Below are 18,806 nucleotides of genomic sequence, written 5' to 3'. Positions count from 1 at the left end.
AGACAAGGATAATAACAAAGAAAGGGACCAGGAACGTAGTAAAAAGAAGAAGGTGGAGAGAACTTGGGCCAACTGGTTGGCCGGATACATTATATTCTTTGGGGTAGCTTTACTGAAGCACCCCGAAAAGGCAACAGTGCTAGTTAAATATTTAGATATAATTTTCAGATGCTACACTGAATACCTAGGTCCTGCATGGTTGGGATATGATGAAGCTTTCAGATTAAAAGCCCAGTTCAATCTAGATGTCAAATGGGACATGAAGGAGCCAGAGCTATGGCTGCAATTCATGACCCCTGCCAAACCAGTTTCTGGTGAGAGGGCGGACAGTGGACATATCCTTTCTCGCCCGGCAGGGCCCTCACAGATTCGGGGGCCAGCCGGGCAATTGGTTCAACCCCGGTTACTATGTTGGGAGTTTAGCTCCAAAGGCACGTGTATGCGCACACAATGCAAGTTTAAGCATGAGTGCTCCATATGTGGGGGGGGGGGGGCGCACCCACATTCAGGATGTCCTAAGATCAAAAGTTCTAAAGGTGGAAGGGAATTCCGCCCAGGTGGTAAGCCTAAAGTCTCTGGCCCTTCTACAAAAGGACCCCAGCCCAATTAGGATTCAGGAACTATCATTGTCATTGCGTAATTAGCTATACTGTGACTAGGCTTCATTTCTTTAACATTTCGGGCATACCGTTTTATCCCCATAATCAGACTTGTAGCCTCTCGAGAGATAAACTTGAATCTCTTAGACAGCTTATCAGAGCTATATCCAAGGCCCATAAGATCACTCCCAGGCAACTTCAGGAGCTAGTGGGCCACCTGAATTTTGCCTGTAGAGTGATAGCTCATAGCAGAGCATTTTCCAGACTTCTATGTGATGTGATAAAGGGCGTCAAGCGACCCCTTCACCGCATCCGAGTATCTGCCAAGATGAGGGTGGACCTTGAGGTAGGGATTTCTTTCCTAAACCAGTACAACGGTGTTTCCTTTTGGAGGGCTGACTTACTTTCGGGGGCACAGCTACAGGTGCATTCCGATGCATCTATGTCATATGGCTTTGAGTGATCCTTTATGGACCGCTAGTGTGCCCAGCAGTGGCCAATGCACTGGAAAGTAGGGGGCATCTGCCGTGATTTAACCTTTTGGGAATTTTTCCAATTGTCATGGCAGTATAGTTGTGGGCAGATCTCCTTTCCAATTCATCCATACACTTCTGGAGTGACAACCAGGCCAAGATACAGGTAGTCATTTCTTTATCCCCCAAGAATAAGCGGGTAATGAGACTGGTCAGAGCGCTGACGCTCCGGTGTCTCCAATTTAATATTTTATTTTATGCACGGCACGTTTCTGGACTGGATAATGGAATCGCTGATGCTTTGTCGCGCAACCAGATGTCCAGGTTCCGGGAGTTGGCCCCTGCAGCTCGGCAGTATCCAGATCCCATGCCCAAACAATTTTGGGATCGTGTAGGGATGAAGTGTTGGAAGCCATGAGGAGATCTGTGGCCCCAGGTACCAGAGCTCTATATGAGCGTGCAGGTAGGGAATCCCACGTCTTTAGGATGTCCGTAGGTTGAGTGGCCCAGTGGCCCATTTCCATTGAATACTTAATGCAGTTCTGTGTAGTTTTTCACAATAGAGGTATAGCTATTAAACTTTAAAGGGGAAATTGGCAGGACTGACCTTTGAGGCCAAGATAAAGGGGTTTAAAGATATAACCTCTGACCCTAGAATCAGACGTGTGCTGGAGGGTTGGGCTAGAATTGCCCCAGCCCTTCCAGACAAACGTAAACTTATTACTCCGGAGATACTCTTGGGACTGTGGCAGCAGTGGGCAGCTCTTTGTTCATCACCATATGAACAGGACTTGTTTCACGCTGGCGCCTTGATAATGTTTTTTGGGGCGTTTCGCATCAGCGAGGTGCTAGCATCCTCTAAGAAGGATGTTTCCAATAAAGCATTTCTAATTAGGGATATATCATTCAATGGAGACGAGATTAGGATTTCCCTCAGACAATCCAAGAGGTATCTGAGGGCAAGAGGCACCAGCATAGTATTAGCTTCTTCTATATATCCAGAGATTTGCCCGGTGGCTGCGTTGAGAGCCTTTTTGTTCACAAGTGGATTAGGGCAAGGCTACCTATTCCGTCATAGTGACAAATCTCCGTTAACCAAATTCCAGTTTTGGTCAGTAGCCAAGAAAGCGTTACAGGCAATGGGTTTGGATCATTGCCAATTTGGAACACACTCTTTCCGTATTGGAGCTGCTTCTACTGCAGCAATGGCCGGGATGCCTGAAACAAGAATTAGGACCATCGGAAGATGGCGTTCCAGAGCCTTTAAGAGTTATGTTCGCTAAGCATTTGACTTTGCAGTTTCTTCACCAGACGTTGGGACAAGTCGGACCTCCCCTTGATTCTCTTATGCGGGCACAGTATGGTTTTGGGCCAGTCGCAGAGCGTCTTGGACAACCATGGGCTCGCAGTTGAGGCTTGGATTTGAAACTGCCGTACACTGGGTTGGACGGCGAGGTTGAGATGGGGAGGTCTCTTTTACACTTTATCACAGTTCGAGTTTAAGTTTGCTCCTCCGCAGGTGTTGGTTATTCACCTGGGAGGCAACGATTTGGACCTTCTAAAAGGAAAGGCACTGATTCTGCAGTCTAGGCAGGATTTTGAGTATATTTGGAGACGATGGCCACTGATGTGGATCGTTTGGTCCTATGTTGCCTCAGCGCCACTGGCGCGAGGGACACAATATTAAAGGTTTAAATAAGGCAGTTCACAAAGTGAACAGAGAAATTGGAGCTTTTCTATGGGGAAAGCGGGGATGGGTCATCCCGCACCCTGATATTTCGCCAAACAGGCCAGAGTTATATAGGGCAGATGGAGTCCACCTTTCCGAAGCAGGAAATGACATTTTCCTGCAGGATCTCAGTGTGGGACTGCGGGATTTCTTCCCGGGTCGGTGGGGGAAAGGAGACCTAAGCTGAGGCTTGGTCTCTTTTTGTGGCAGGAAGGTGCGGGAATGTAAACATAGGACAGGGACGGTGAGCACACTGGCACCCTTGGCGGTGAGCTGCATATCCAGAGGTCCTGCTCCTCCGGGTTGTGCGACTCATGAGTCAGGCTATGGTGTGCAGTTGGAGACCACGCTGTCTGCATCTACCCGCTGTCCCTTATGGCAGCGGGCAGGGGTGCAGTGGCAGGGTCTCCCCACACTCTCAGAGTGTCGCATAAGCAGGGAGCCGGTGAAACGGCTTCTTGCTTTGAAGAGTGGCTCGCCCTTTAACAGGCAGTAGGCCTGAGTAGCAGAGTGATTCCCGCACTGTCACACTCAGATCCAGGGAGGGTTGGATTAACATGGTTATTTAATAAAGAGGCCCTAGTTATACCCAAAGCTCTGGTGTCTGTGTCTTCTTTCATGCGTCCTCCCTCTCTCACAACCAGCTTCTGCTGGGATCGAACTCAGGCGGTGGGGAGAGTTTCAGCTGCAGAAACTGCTGCTTTACCTCTCTGCATCACACGAAGCTATCAGCATCTTTTTTTGTTGTTTATTCGTTCAGTCACTTCCGACTCTTCATGACTTCGTGGACCAGCCCACACCAGAGCTTTCTGTCGGCCGTTGCCACCTCTAGCTCCCCCAAGGTCAAGTCTGTCACCTCCAGAATATCATCTATCCATCTTGCCCTTGGTCGGCCCCTCTTCCTTTTGCCTTCCACTTTCCCTAGCATCAGCCTCTTCTCCAGGGTATCCTGTCTTCTCATTATGTGGCCAAAGTACTTCAGTTTTGCCTTTAATACCATTCCCTCAAGTGAGCAGTCTGGCTTTATTTCCTGGAGTATGGACTGGTTTGATCTTCTTGCAGTCCACGGCACTCTCAGGATTTTCCTCCAACACCACAGTTCAAAAGCATCTTCCTTCGCTCAGCTTTCCTTATGGGCCAGCTCTCGCAGCCATAGGTTACTACGGGGAATACCACTGCTTTAACTATGCAGACCTTTGTTGTCAGTGTGCTGTCTCTGCTCTTAACTATTTTATCAAGATTTGTCATTGCTCTCCTCCCAAGAAGTAAACGTCTTCTGATTTCCTGGCTGCAGTCAGCGTCTGCAGTAATCTTTGCGCCCAGAAATACAAAGTCTGTCACTGCCTCCACGTTTTCTCCCTCTATTTGCCAGTTATCAATCAAGCTAGTTGCCATAATCTTGGTTTTTTTGAGGTTTAACTGCAACCCGGCTTTTGCACTTTCTTCTTTCACTTATTTAGTGTTAAACTGCCTTTTTGATAGGGAGTTTCAATTTTAAAACAAATGAAACCATATGGTTAACAGATCAAAGGAATACACCTCTGATGGTCATGTATTGACTGTACTGTTAGTTGTGCAGGCCATTTTGCTGGAGGAAACCATAAACTACATGCACTACATTTGAAAGGTTTTCTTTCATGCAACCTACTGTTTATTTAAAAGTTTTAGATTGGATATGGCACTTGTTAGATAGTTAAATGTATCTACTAGACATATCATTCAGATGATAGTAATGTAAACTAGTACCTTTTCTTTCCACAGCAAAACCTGTTTATCTGAGGAACAAGCCATCACAAGCTTTTACAGCTCTCATTTATTCATAGGGACTTGTGCAATAGAGTTGGTGAATTATACTCTTAATAAGCAAAGCCATTAACTGCCATGCTTTTACTCTCTAACTTGCAGCCTGGTTAGCTTTCTCTTCTTCCTTTCTTTGAACAACTTCCTGTGTTCCTCTTCTATCTCTAGTGGCCTCTTTTCATTTTGCAAGCATTACATTTTCTTTTCCTATACTACACTCTATTCTAAATCTCAAATTTAGATGGGGTCTCTTGATGATGCAAAGTACCTGAGCCAAATAAATAACAAAGATAAACTATTTGAGCATTTTTACAGTGTTTTGTACACATTAATGCAGATTTCTCCCCCTGGATTTGCAAACTGTAAGAAAAGCAAGCTTCTTGAAACAATGCAAATATAATAAGGATAAATGAGTTTTAAAATGTCCAAATAATGATGCTATATTTGGTGTTTTAATGAGAGGTGAAATGGCACACTTTTAACCCATGTACAAAACCATCCCTAATTATATCCGTCTTGCTCAAAGGATAGTTAGTCTTCTCCATGACAGTGGTTAAGATGATGAAAGATATGTATCCTCTTCCTATCTGCTTTTTACTTGAACTTCAGATCAATAAACAGTGTCACAACACATAAGAAATGCAGGCTTTTTCTATGTGGCCACCACCAGTTGTAACTCTATTGCTGAAGAAAATCTTTAGAAATGTCAAAGGGGGTCCTACTTTGCCATTATTGTTTTTTGTTTTTTTACAAGGAAAGAATAAAAAACACTGAAAGTATTACAATTAACTTTGAACTATCTTTCTGTATTAAAACTCATTTATAACTGGTGTCTCAGCAGGATGGGAAAACTTTAGAAGTTGATAGGATTTAACTGAAGGGCATCTGAAAAGGGGAGTATTAAGTATTTGAAAGAAAAGGAGATAAAAATGTCTTTTAAACTGAAAAATAACAATGAATCTAGATTAGGAAGCTGCCATATACTAAGTTAGTCCATTGGTCCATCTAGTCTAATATTGTCAACAGCGCCTCTCCAGAGTTTCAGGCATGGATTCTGTCCTAACCCTAAATGGACATGCTGGGAATTGAACCTGGGATGTTCTGCATGCAAAACAGCTGCTCTACCTCTGAGCTATGGCCCTCCACCATATTTGAAATGGTAAAACTTTAATTAAGTGAGATTTTCTCAAGGCCACTGTACTTGTAAAGTTAATTTGTTCTGAAACTTTTTTGAAAGAGTATAAAACATGCATGTCAAAGGCTGAACATAGTAGACATTTTTTTATCAAGCTTTCTTTCTTTCCACTGTATTTTTCCCCATAGATCCACTATAAGTGAGACATATAACCTTGCATGAGCTTTTGCACGACAGACAACATTTTTAAGAGCTTAAAAACGCAGTCACTGTTTTTATTATTCTTTTCTTTGCACTGACTCAAATATACTACCCCTGATATCCTGGGAAAGAAGAATAAAGGTTTTGTATCTTCAGCAAAACTATATTCCATCCTAAAGGTTCCATCTTTCTGTGAGTAATGCAAAAATGAGTCCAATTGGACAAATAGATCATTATCAAGGAGCAGGAGTTCAGCCTAGCTATCAAATAGATGTTTGTTTGTTTTTTAAAAAAGAAACCTGTTCATAAAAGCATATTAAGAAGTCTGATGACTGCTTTACGGAAACTATTTCTTGTAGTATTAACACTTTGACTGATTTAAGAATGAGCTGACTGAGATGTCCTCACTCTTGTTGGAACCTCACCATCAGAATACCCTGCAAGGTAGCATACGGAGAAGTTTAGAAAGTTGAGGCCTGGACTACTGAGTTGCTAAAAGTTTCTTGGTGGCTCCCAGGAAATCTTTTCTTTACTCTTTCCCAGTACTGGAGGAGCACATCTAATGGTCTGTCTTTCAAAACTTTGAATATTCATTAGCTAATCAAAGTATTCATAATGACTAAAGATAATGTTAGTTTGGCAGTTACTGGCAGTTGCTGTAGATAGTTGTACATTGGCACTAGAAAGGTGAAATTTGTATTTTATTTTCTAACAGATCCTCGCTGTTGCTTCACTCATCCCTTTATATCTGAAGTTCAGAGGTAAGTGCTTATCTTGGTATAGCCAAGACAACAGCACCCCAAAACAAGAGGGAAATGTCAAGAGGCTCATAAGAAACCTTAGATTTGCAGAAAACAAAAGGAAAGAAATCTCTGAGGACAAAAGCCCCCAAAATCAACCCAGGCCTTAGCTAAACCTAAGGTTTATCCCGGGATCGTCCTGGGGTCATCCCTGCCTGCTGCCGGGATCCCCTGTGTGTCATTTACATGAACAGGGATGACTCCGGGACGATCCCGGGATAAACCTTAGGTCTAGCTAAGGCCCCAATGTGGATTGAGCATGCTCAGTGACCACAAAAGCCTCAGTGGGTGTGGGGACTGGAAATAGTGGAGACAGGGAATGGAATATCTTGGGAAAGGGCATAGCTGGCTGGGTGTAACACTAAACAGGAGCACTCAACATGGCAACATTTTCTTGCAGACCCATTCCATTGCTTTTTTATCATTTTGATACTGACCTATGGCCAATAAAAATTAAATCCTTCTTTTAAATTATGTTAATACCACAAGTGCATAATGTCTGTACAGGTATTACAGGATATACCTATTAATAAATTACTTCAACTTGTAATAAAATGTCTGTCACTGAAAGTCCTATGGGCTACAATATAAACATAGACTTTTGGGTGAACAAGAACAGCACTCTCTTCTTTAGAGTGGGGAAAGCTCCTCATTTGCAATCACATTCCCTGATAGTGTAAAGAATGACTATGTGCCTCTTCACTGAAGCTCAAATGTGATCAATGTTGAATTTTTCTCCTTTCCATCTGCCTGGATTTCCAAAACTCATAAGAAGGCCTTCTTAGTGGTGGTACCTGAACCCAACAGTGGAATGCTCTCTCCCTGGACATTAGACCTGGGCCAACACTGGTGAGCTTTCTGCACCAGGTGAAAACAATCTTTTTCAATAGACCTTTTGATCAGATGGATTTGGTCTATGCATTATAGCAAGATGAGGATGCAGATGAAATTTGGATACTGATCAGTTGCTGTGAATTTTTATTGATTTCAGTGTGACAGTTTGTACTACGACAGATTATTGTGTTTTATGTTTGGTACTGATCTGAGCAATCAGTCAGTCCGGACACACCACCACCCTGTATGTTTGGAGATATACTCTGGTATACTCCAATAACTGATCTCACCTGCTTGGATTTACCTCCATAGACTTTTGGGCCACAGTTAAAGAAGACCCTTCTGGTAGTAATATGCCCCCTTTGGGTTTCTATTTGCAATGTCTCTCATAAAGACACAAAATGGACCTCTTAGTACCACCTTCTGAAAGTGTCAACTCTATAGCAAGCTCTCCGGTCCTTATGGACTCTGTATCTATCTTGCAGGCTTCTAATCTCCATTTGCCTCTGTATTTTTCAATGTCTGTTTGCATGAATCTTAAACTCTTCTAGAGTACACATATATAGGATTGCACTGAGTGTCTTTTTTGTAGTATTCATTCAACATACTGTTAAATATTTCCTCATTAAAATACTATGTTAAAGTGAAGCAAGATAATTAGTGCTTATCTGTAGTTAATTGCCAGTTGTGAATATTTTATGTTATTGTATCAGCAGCGACACTTGCTAAATCCCACTAAAATGACTTTCATGGGGAATGACAGGTGGAAAAAATATTGAAATTGATTTTTGCTGCATAATTTTATTTTGTATTATATTATTGTATTGCATACCTATTGCTATATATGTGGATCAATATGATATCTAAACATGTCTTATTTGTTGGGCTTATCGATATCTTTAATCATACTCTACTGCAGACATTTTCCTGATGCTACATTCGTTTTAGTTCCCAGTGTACAGTCTAATAAATTTCTATAATATTGTGAAGATCACTGAAAATATTTCCTCCCTCTAGATACATTCTCTTTTTAACATCAAAAATAAGAAAATTTAATTTAATTTTTCCTTTGCACCACTGGCTCTTTGTACAATGGGCAGAATTACCAGTTAGAACTAGTAGATTTCTTTTCTTTCTTGTTTCTTTTTTTGGTAGTTAATATAAGATACAACTACTTCTCGGTCATTATGCATGCTGATGGTGAACAGATTGCAGGGGAAACAAAAATTGGTCTGTAGAGTCAACGTATTGACTAGGGAAATCCTTTCTTTAATTTGGCTTCATTAAACCAAACCTACTATTTTCATTAAATGCTTAGTTTATTATTGCTAATGAAAATATGCATTAATTATCTAATAAGGGATATTATTAGTATCATGAAATCAAGTCACATGGGATTCTGTAAGAACAAGGAAGAGTCTCAGGTATGATATCCAAAGGAAAATAAATTATCTTCTGATGATTTCATTTTAGGTGTCTTAACTTATTATGAAAAGTCATTTGCGTGCTGTGGGAAATATCACATGAGATTTAGGTGAAGGATAGAACTGACAGCTCTACAAACCTTGACTGAGTGGAACTGTCCACTCACATTAGTTAATCTTTTTCTTATTGTGTTTGACTAAAACAAAACCTACCCTCAAATACTTTGGAAAAGGTTCTAAATTAGCACTTGGCAGCTATGTTGGTTTTCTGTTTGCATGGAGTGTGAAATCTAGACATCTTGAAGGTTCTGTTCTGGTTTTCCAGCTAGAGATCCATATTGTTACATGAAAGAAAACACATCTACATTATTGCATAATGTATCATATATACTAAAGGGATAAAATATATCTATAAAAGAGAAAGACAAATAAAAAATAACTGAGGAGATTGATTGCATAAGTCACAAATTGTTTGTCTTTACCTCTTTTAAGTTTACAAGACTTTTTGTCTGCCTGAAGAAGATAACCTTCCACACAGCTGCAGATATATGATCCCTCTGTATTTCCACAAGTTTGGCTACAGGTCCCATAGAAATTACATTCGTTTAAATCTGAAGGGGAAAGTAAAATAGTTTAATTATAAGCAAGTATCAGAATACAAACCGTGTTTTCCATATAAAGCATCCTTTTAGTGTGTGTCAAAATATCATGTTTTAAAAAACAGAGCACTTTTTGAATCTCAAGCCAAACAATACAAGTGTGATCAGTAACATTATCTCTTGGTCCAACCAGTTAAATACATTAAATATATGAAAATAAATAAATAAATAATGGATACCTCATATGCAGTCATGTCTGTGGGGTTGTAGTCTGATGGACTACCCCACACCCTCCCCTCTTGGATCATGTTTGCCAAGCCATGGGGTGCTTGCAGACCTCATGAAACCACCTGCCAATTACCAAGCTGCCACTTTATGCAACTATGGTGGTTCTGGAATTTCCAGGAAGGGAATGTTGTGTAAATGGCCCCTTTATGGCCACCATTTACACAACACTCTCTTCCCAGAAATGACTGAGCCACCATTGTTGTACAAAATGGCAGCTCCATAAGAGGACAGACAGCCCTGCTGCTTTGATGGGTGTTCGGCGAGCTGTCAAGAATCTTGCACAAAACTACAAGCAAGGGCAGATGGTGGTAATGGCTTGGCAAGCACCTGGCAAAGCTGAGTGCAGGTGAGTCTGTCCATCCCTACTCTACATGGTTCACAGGACTCAGGAAAAATCCTCTCTGAACACATTTCAACCTCAGGGCCAAATTCCATTTTGGAGAAGTTCTCAGGTTCTGCATTGCAGTAGTGGGAGGGGCCAAAAGGAAAAATTGTAGGACAAAAAACACCAATATATTTTAGCTTTAGGATGCAGTCGTATTATGATGATCATACGAGGCGGAATGAAAGAAGCTGGAGAGGCCTCAGGATAGTGTGTATCCTGGTCTCTCCAGCTTCCACTCCTCCCAGGCCAACCAAAATGCCCCTTTCCCCCCTCCGCAAAATCGCATTTCCAACCTCAGAGACAGCTGGCACACTTCCTTTACTGCCAGCTGGGGAGGGGGGTCGGTGCACCAATTCACAACTTCAAGGCCAGAGCACCATCTCTGACCTTGGATCTGGGAATCCGAGCTATCCTATGGCTGCTCAGATGCTGTCTAGGGATAGGATCCATAGAATCATTTCAGTCTCCTTTTACTGCTAGTAACTAAGCCTTAGGAGAGGCAATTCAGTCTTTTAGAATGGGGAAAAACTGCACAAATGCTGGGAAACCACCAAACAATTAGTGGTTGGAAGAAAAAGGGGTGAGACCAAAGGAATGATGACGACCTGCCTTAAGCATGTTAAGCATCCTATGATTGCTAAAATATTAATGGCAATTCTTACTAATAGACTTCAGGGTCTGAACCATATATTGGTCCATCCTGACCAAGTGGAATGTATTTGCCAAGACAGGGAGCAGATAATTTAGGGCTTCTCGAAAAAGAATACTAAAACAATGGATTCAGCCATTATTTTTTCGCTTGATGCTCAAAAAGTATTTGACAAATTATATGCATTATTTTTGTAGATTTAAAATAGAGGTGAATTCAACCAAAAATTGTGTTCTGTGTACATTGGACACCATCCCAGCTTGTTCAAAAGACGCTGTCAAACTGTGATAGATGCTGGCGATATAAGGCAGCCAATGCCTCGTTGAGGCATATGATCTGGGCTTCTCGCTGGCTGGAATTAATTGCTCTAATAAATTTTGTTCTCAAAAAATCTGTGATAATTGTGTATCTTCATGCACTTTGAAATTATATTCCTGTGAAGTGGGTATTAACAGATAGGCAACAAAAGTGGATTCTGAGAGCCCTTACATTTGCTAACAGTGTCATGCTACAACCTTGGAAAGGTAAACATCCATCATATATCATCTAATGGCCTGAACACCTTACTGCTCTTTCTGTGTTTCAATGTATATCCTACAGTCGACAGTTTCATCTGGATGCTTCTTTAGATAAACTGCTTACTTATGTACATATTTGAAATAAAACTGGTAATGCTTTTCTTCTTTTTCTCCTTTTTATTAATGGTGTTGGGAATGTTTATTGTGAATGGATTTTTTTTGGTCATGTTCTTTCTTCCCTCTCCATCTTTTATTCTTGACAAAGGATCTAGTAGTCAATTTTAGAGTGTCAGCAACAATGTTACTAAGAGAAAAGCTGTATTCAGTCAACACAATAATCAACGGTGGGGTAATAATAAACCTGACAGTTGTTTATCTAGGGGTATTCGCCACACAACATGATAATAATCAACCATGGTGTGGATTAGGATCAGCGCTGAGTTGACTATTACTCCATGCTGAGTTGATTCACTCATCCCCTGCTGTCTCTTACCCCTCAGTCCTCCTGCTAGTACCCCATCCGCCATTGCTGCCAAAAATCTATCCAGCCAGCTGGACTAGAGCAGCAGCCACCACTCTGAACACTCTTGCCTTGTGACTCTGTGGCTGAGGAAATAAACAACGGTGGCTGAGGAAATAACCAATGGTGCCCTCCACACAACACAATAACCAAAGGTGGTTCAAATAGCCAGCTCTGCACAAAGTTGGTTATTTGTGTTGGTAATTTCAGCCAAATAACCAAACGTTAGTTAAAAAAAACTTCCTTCACACAACACAATATTCAATGGTGGGTTAAAGAACCAACCGTCAACTATTTAAACCACCTTATCATGTTGTCTGAACCCTGTCTGTGACTCATCCATCCTCTCCTCCAGTGTGCATGAGTTTTTAAATTTCTCTTACCTAACTTACTTATAGAATAGGTTAGTTCCTTAAATGCCTACTTTTTTATCTCTTCCAGCACCCCTGAGCCAAAGTAACATTCTGCTTGACTATTTGCTGTTTTTTCACTTAAGCTTGTCCAACATTCAATTCCATTTATTCTATCAAAAAGATCCTCCTCTTAAAGTGATTCATCACTTTATAAAAGTGTGCATTTTGAACAGATATGCACATCCTTTGTGGTCCTGAAGTCTGCATCAAGTGCCTGCTATGGTGGCAGGGGCCACACACTTTCTCAAACTATTCTCTCTCTCTCTCTCTCTCTCTCACACACACACACACACACACACACACACTCACACACATTCCAAACCATACACCCATCACTCACACTCACCCCAGAGGCAACAGTTCTTGGTCTTGCTGCAACAGCATTTGTTCCATTTTACGGTATCAAGATGATTAAGCCCCTTCCCCTCTGCAGCCTTCTCACCCAAAAAGTGAGAGGAAAAACACTCTAGAAATGGGCTTTATGGTTCCTGCCATTCAAACCTTGTTTCTAGAGCAGCCCCAGAGCTGGCAGGAATTTCCAGGCACTACCTCCTAGGATGCTCCAGGGACACTTCAGGAATGAGGCTTCTATAGCAGGGATCATAGAACCTGTTCATAAAACATTTCCCCACTTTATTCATTTCCCCCCAGCAACAGCAGCAGATCTGGGGGGACTGAGGGCTGCTAGACAAGGTTTAAGAGGCTGCTTGTGTGGCCCACAGATTGAAAACACTAGAATAATATTTAATCTCTATAAGGTCTTCTGAGACCAAGCCTAGACCCCATATGCACAGTTCACTGAAAGCAAGTTAGATTAGCTTCTGCCCTCATGGAATCTACCTCAGGCTCAAGTGCTTTAATAGAATTTGGTAATATGGTTATTTTACCTTGGCAGGTTTTCCCATTGATGCCAACTTCATATCCTTCCTCACAGTAGCATCCAGTTCCATTCTTGGATATAGCACATTTGTATTGGCACTGCATTTGTTGACATTTTGGTAACAATTCTGCAAGGTAAGATAGCAAAACATTAGCAAAGGAGACATATTTTATGCTATTCTACAGCAATATTTTTGTTCAGATGAAAATAAATAAATGGCTAAACCACAGAGCGAGGGCTAGACATTCACAAACCATGCTGTGTTGACTCTCTTGCTAACATACATTTCCTAAGACAAAATAGGAAGTCTACAGTTAATAGTCTTACCTCCCACTACCTATGAAGGAGAAACCTAAAACCTATCCCGCTGACATGAGAAAAACAAAAGAACAATAAGCAGGTTGATCTTTGGAACCATGCTGGCTATTTTTTGTAGTATTGCTAACATCAGTATGATTGTATTCCAGATTTCTGTGGCCCCTTCAGCCCTTGATGAACTAGTAGGCATTTTCTGATTTTTATGAGAACTAAATGCTTGGGTGATACTATACTTATTCTGCATTGTTTATGTTAGCTGACAGTTTCCAAGACCAATTCAAGATGCTGGGTTTGGCCTTTAAAGCCCTAAATGGTTTGGGATGGCATTATCTGAAAGACAACGTATACCTTATGAGCCTGCACAAACAATAAAATCAGCTTTGCTTTCTGGCTTGCCAACAAAAGCCATTAGGCTGGTGGGTACGGGTATAGGGCTTTTGCAATAGCAAGAGTTAACTGTAAAAGACCATTAGCTGTAAAACAAAAAACAAACAAAAGACAGAACCAACAACCTTATCTCATCTCAGATCTACTTTACAATTAAAAAAACAAAAAAACAGAATTTGCCCAGCTATGCCACCATTGGCATCAGTTGTAGATGATCCTAAATTTCATAAAGAATATTCAAAAGTTTGTGAATGGGTGGGGTGGGTGGGGAAAGGATATAACTATAAAGATTCAGAAATAGAAATATAGTATTTAATTATAAGAGAATAAAATAAAGATTAGATGGGATGCCAGTCATTTATATGATCCAAATATGTTCAGGTGAGAGCTTCTTTGGCGGAGGGCATCATTAGAAGGGGGGAAATCACATTTCCTTATCATGTTGCTTTCCCCCCTCTTCTGTGCCATGATACATCCTCTTTCTTCACACTGGGGAAGAAAGAGGAAGTAAACAACGTCGACATGGCCCATTCAGTGGGCGTTTTTATCACATGGCTTTACTGCACACAGCAGTAAATGGCAACACATTTCACTTCCAAAAAAGTGAACAAAACCAAAATGGATTTACTGGGGTCTATTTTGTTGCGGAAAGAAGACCAGAAGAAGCAGGAGACGCATGGGAGTTGGACAGCATCATCAAAAGGACCCGCGAAAACCCCTGATGAATGTGCGATAAAACACTTGTCTGATGACGCTCAGAGATCATTTCAAAAAGTAAATTAAGGGAAGGAATTTGAAAGAACAATAAAGAACGTGGAAACATTTATCTAAAATATATAAAATGCTTCTAAAATGTGGATGTGAGATGGAGCAGGGAAAAGAATATATGATTATATGGGCACAGGATGTGGGAGGCAATATTTATATTGAACTAGGTGAACATTTGTGGTTGAGATCATTTTTCCCCTCTTTGTAGAGAAAATTGTTTCAAAATGAGGTATGCTGGTATGTAACTCCTTTGAGATGGTTTGATTGAATGGTGTTTGTTATTTCTACCTTTTGTAATTTGTAGAAAAGAAAGAAAATCAATAAAAATCATGAACTGGGGGACGGGAATCCCTCCTCCAGCTCAGATAGATACATATGGCCTCATCACTCCTGGTTGTTGTTGTTGTTGGGGGGGAAAACTTTCAAGACACAGATATTTTCAAGACACAGATATTCTAATGTATTTGGTTGAACTGCACTGTAATATATATGCTTCTCTCTGTGTGTAAATTGTAGTTGTATTGTCGATAAATTGTAGATAAACACATGACAATACAACTATATAAAGGCATATATACAACTATGTGAAGACACGACACTCGGAAAGACAGTTTTAAAATGCTTTAAATAAATAAATATTGGCATTACTGCCATTGCCAGAACTGGGGCAAAGCAGCAGTAAATCAAAACAGCCCAAAGTTCCAGTCAGGTTATCTATTTAGCCTGCCATAAATTCTAATTCCTCCTCTTCACCCTCATCCTGGGAACAGCAACACAGATTCAATGAGGGCCATTTGTGGTGCGAAGGTCGCTAAATAAAGAGATGAGGCAACAACAGCTGGATTTAAACAGGGCCACATTTTATTAAATGATCTGCAAGAGGGGGTGAATTCTACCGGGAATCCAGCATGGCCTGTTGCCAGGCCCCTGAAGTTGGGTGAGCCATTCGTGGCCCAAGGGTAGGCGCTGCGTCTTTCGCCTTTCCCCGGGCCTGCCCCTTGTGGGGTCAGGGGACCTTCTTTTGTCATGCTCTATCTCAAGCCGCCCAGCTCTGAGTGGATGAGTAGGGTCGGCCCCAAAAGTAAGTCTTATCTCCCAAGGCAGGCCATGGGTCTCAAAGCTGGGAGCCTCAGACTTACCAGTCACTGTGAACAGTGCCAACTGAATGCTCACCATTCCCACTCCCACTCTGGATGCCCGTACCTAGCGCCAAGTAGCGAAATGTGACCAAATTAGCAACAGATTAACCTAATTAATACACCCAAACTGTCTCACAGTGTGGAGTATGTGAAAAAAACTCCTGCACAATTCAGTACAGGAGTGAAAAATTCCTACTCGGCTCCAAATGGCAACCAGCAAGCTCACACTGCCTACAGGGAGGGAGGGAGGGAGCCGCACAGCAAAGCGGGGGAAGAGAGGGAGAGCCCTTTACTTCAGGGCTCTAACCCCTCCTCCCATGTGGCACCATACCAGCCCCAGCCAACGCTGGCTGGGCACGTCTCCTCTCTCCCCTGCCCACAAACGCTTCCCCACGCCCAGGCTATGCCGGGCGTGTCAGAATGGCCAATTTCTGATTACATAGCTCAGTGCCAGAGTTAACTATGGCTAGTTGACCAGCAGTTTCTGTCATTATTCTTTCAGCCTTTGTGCTGGCATTAACAACTTGATCACTCTGGAGAGATAATAATTTAGTTTAGAATTCCAACTAGGAAACCAAAGCCCAAATCAGAATAACTATCTCAGGCAAGGGAAGAGATATAGTGAAGCAGCCATAGATCAGCTGTTTATTAGGTCTATGCACAGCCCCCCACAACTTGCCTCGGAGGCCTTTGGGGGCCTCCAAAATGGCCCCGATTTGACTTGCCTCAGCACTGAAGCGAGATCCCCCCTTGAAGCGACTCGGCCTTGCAGGTTCCTGGGTGCCGGCCACATGATTAGCACCCAGGAAAGCCAGGCACAATGCCGACTGGGAGTCCCCTGGACTGACTCCCCATTCCCTGCTCACAGCCCTCTCGCCCCCATGCACAACCCCTTGCCCCTGACCCCTGCTGAGAATTAACTGTAAATTGCATCATCCTTCCAGAGAACCAAGCCGAGATTTAAAGTTAAGCTCACAGTGGCACTCTGTTTTTACTATATCTGTGGATAAAAACTACGGTTGCCTTAAAGGACCATTCTTCTTTATGGCTGCTGCAGCCATTAATATAGTAAAAATAGAGATCTGCTGTGACCTTAACTTTAAATCACCACTCGGCTCTCTGGGAAGAGGACACAATTTACAGGTAAGTCTCAGCGGTGCGCAGTGGTGACTGGGGAGGGTGGGGAGGGAGAGGAGTCCAATGGACTCACATCCAGCCTTTCCGGGGGGGGGGGAAGCGGCCCAGCGCCTCCCCAAATTAGCCCAAGGTGCCCTGTGTCTTTGGTAGTGATCTGCTACAGTCTTGGGGCACTGTCCATCATTCCACTGGTGGAGGGGCTGCCCTGCCTGTTTCTCATAGATGTAATTAATTGCTATTAAATCTTGAGTACTGAACTTTTTCAAACTTTCAAATGTATTCTGTAAATCTTTAGGATGTTGGCAAAATTGTCCTAAACTGAAATACAAAGGAAGTTTGGAGGATTTTCCTTAAGTGCAACACCTAATATATTTTTATGAAAACCCCAAAAATAATAGACATTCTGAAGATGCACTCTCCAAAATGACATACACTATAGTTCAATAGGAAATATTTAAATATATTTGCAAGCCACGGCTTTGCAACTCTATTTAAGAAAGCGAGGGGCGGGGAACTAGGTCTGCTGCCTTTTCTACTGGATATTTATCTCCCTTCACTGTTATGGGCCTACTGTAAAATTAAGAAAGACACAACGTAGTTGCATCCATCTACTTGGCCACATGAATATGCTGCACTGACAGCCATCACCAGTAATGAAGGCTTTCATCTCCTCCGTAGCAGACCTCAGATTCTTGGTTTCTTTATAGCAGGTGCTGGCAACCTTTTTGGGCCATGGGCACAGTTGGCCATTTCAGAAAGTGTCTCAGGCACCACCACAAAATGGCTACCATGGGAGGACAAATAACTTGCCCAAATGATTAAGTTTAAGGCAGAGCTGGGGTCTGAGCCCCATCACTCTAAACAACTCATTTGAGCCCTCCGTTTTAGCACCAACAGAAACTTATTTCAGAGCTTCCATAAGGAAATGCATTGACTGCAGGGAGATGGTAGGGGCAAGGCACCTTGGTGGATGTCAAGAAAGTTTCCAGGAGCACATTGGCTTCCACAGGCACCACATTGCCTACCCCTGCTTTACAGCTTGCTTGTCTCATTTAAACGTTTTGCTTGAAGATTAGGGAGTATTTATGTTCCTTGTCTTTCTGTTACCTAGTAGCCACTTTTTGGTTACAGAGGCACCAGAGGATGTAATAGCTCAGAAGTGAAAATGAAACTCAATTTCAGTAGGCTTAGGATAGACCAAAATGCTATTAACTCTTTACGGGAAGATGTGGTGATGGCCAGGAGCTTAGATATCTGTGAAAGTGAATTAGACAGATTCATAGTTATGGAGGTCAGGTCAACCAATGGTTAGTAGCCACAACAGCTATATGAAATATCCAGATTCAAATAAACCAGTAGATGCTGGAAGGAAGGAGGGCAAACAATGTCATTATCTCTTGTCTGAGCGGTGTCTGGAACCATCTTAGCTGGCCAGGAATGGAAATGGGATGCTGCAGTAAATGGAGTCTTGGTCTCATCCATCAGAGTTCCTCTCATGTTCCATTCATTTAGCTTTATGGCTGAGAAGTGTTCCTCAGGAGTTTGCAGTAGCTTCTTGTGTTATTCCTGTAACTACTTTGTACGCTTGGCACATTTGCTCAGTTAAAACCCATCAGGAATCTCTAGCTTTCACTAAGCTGTGTTCCTAATTAAAAGATCTAGCAATTTTATTCGTCAGACAGTTCTCGCTGTCTTATCCTCACTCAACGAGCCTTGTCTCTCATAACAAAGTCTTTATTGATTTAAGGCAACCTCTCTCTGGGTTCACAAATCTGCATGCTTAGAGTGTCTTTTTCATAAAAAAAAAAAT

General features: G+C 42.0%; 1 protein-coding gene across 1 annotated transcript in view; it reads right to left on the bottom strand.

The window, feature by feature from the left end:
* The window catches only part of LRP1B (LDL receptor related protein 1B), a 976,641-nt gene that overhangs the window by 425,134 nt on the left and 532,701 nt on the right, over positions 1-18,806 (bottom strand). Inside the window, exons 4-5 of the mRNA XM_063116589.1 lie at positions 13,255-13,374; positions 9,478-9,606 (exon numbers count right to left, since the gene is read on the bottom strand). Of these exons, the coding sequence (XP_062972659.1) occupies positions 9,478-9,606; positions 13,255-13,374 (249 nt within the window). The remainder of the gene's footprint in view (positions 1-9,477; positions 9,607-13,254; positions 13,375-18,806) is intronic.

This window comes from Elgaria multicarinata, chromosome 2 (assembly GCF_023053635.1).
Source record: "Elgaria multicarinata webbii isolate HBS135686 ecotype San Diego chromosome 2, rElgMul1.1.pri, whole genome shotgun sequence".
NCBI lineage: Eukaryota > Metazoa > Chordata > Lepidosauria > Squamata > Anguidae > Elgaria > Elgaria multicarinata.
This window is presented reverse-complemented; position numbering and strand designations above follow the sequence as displayed.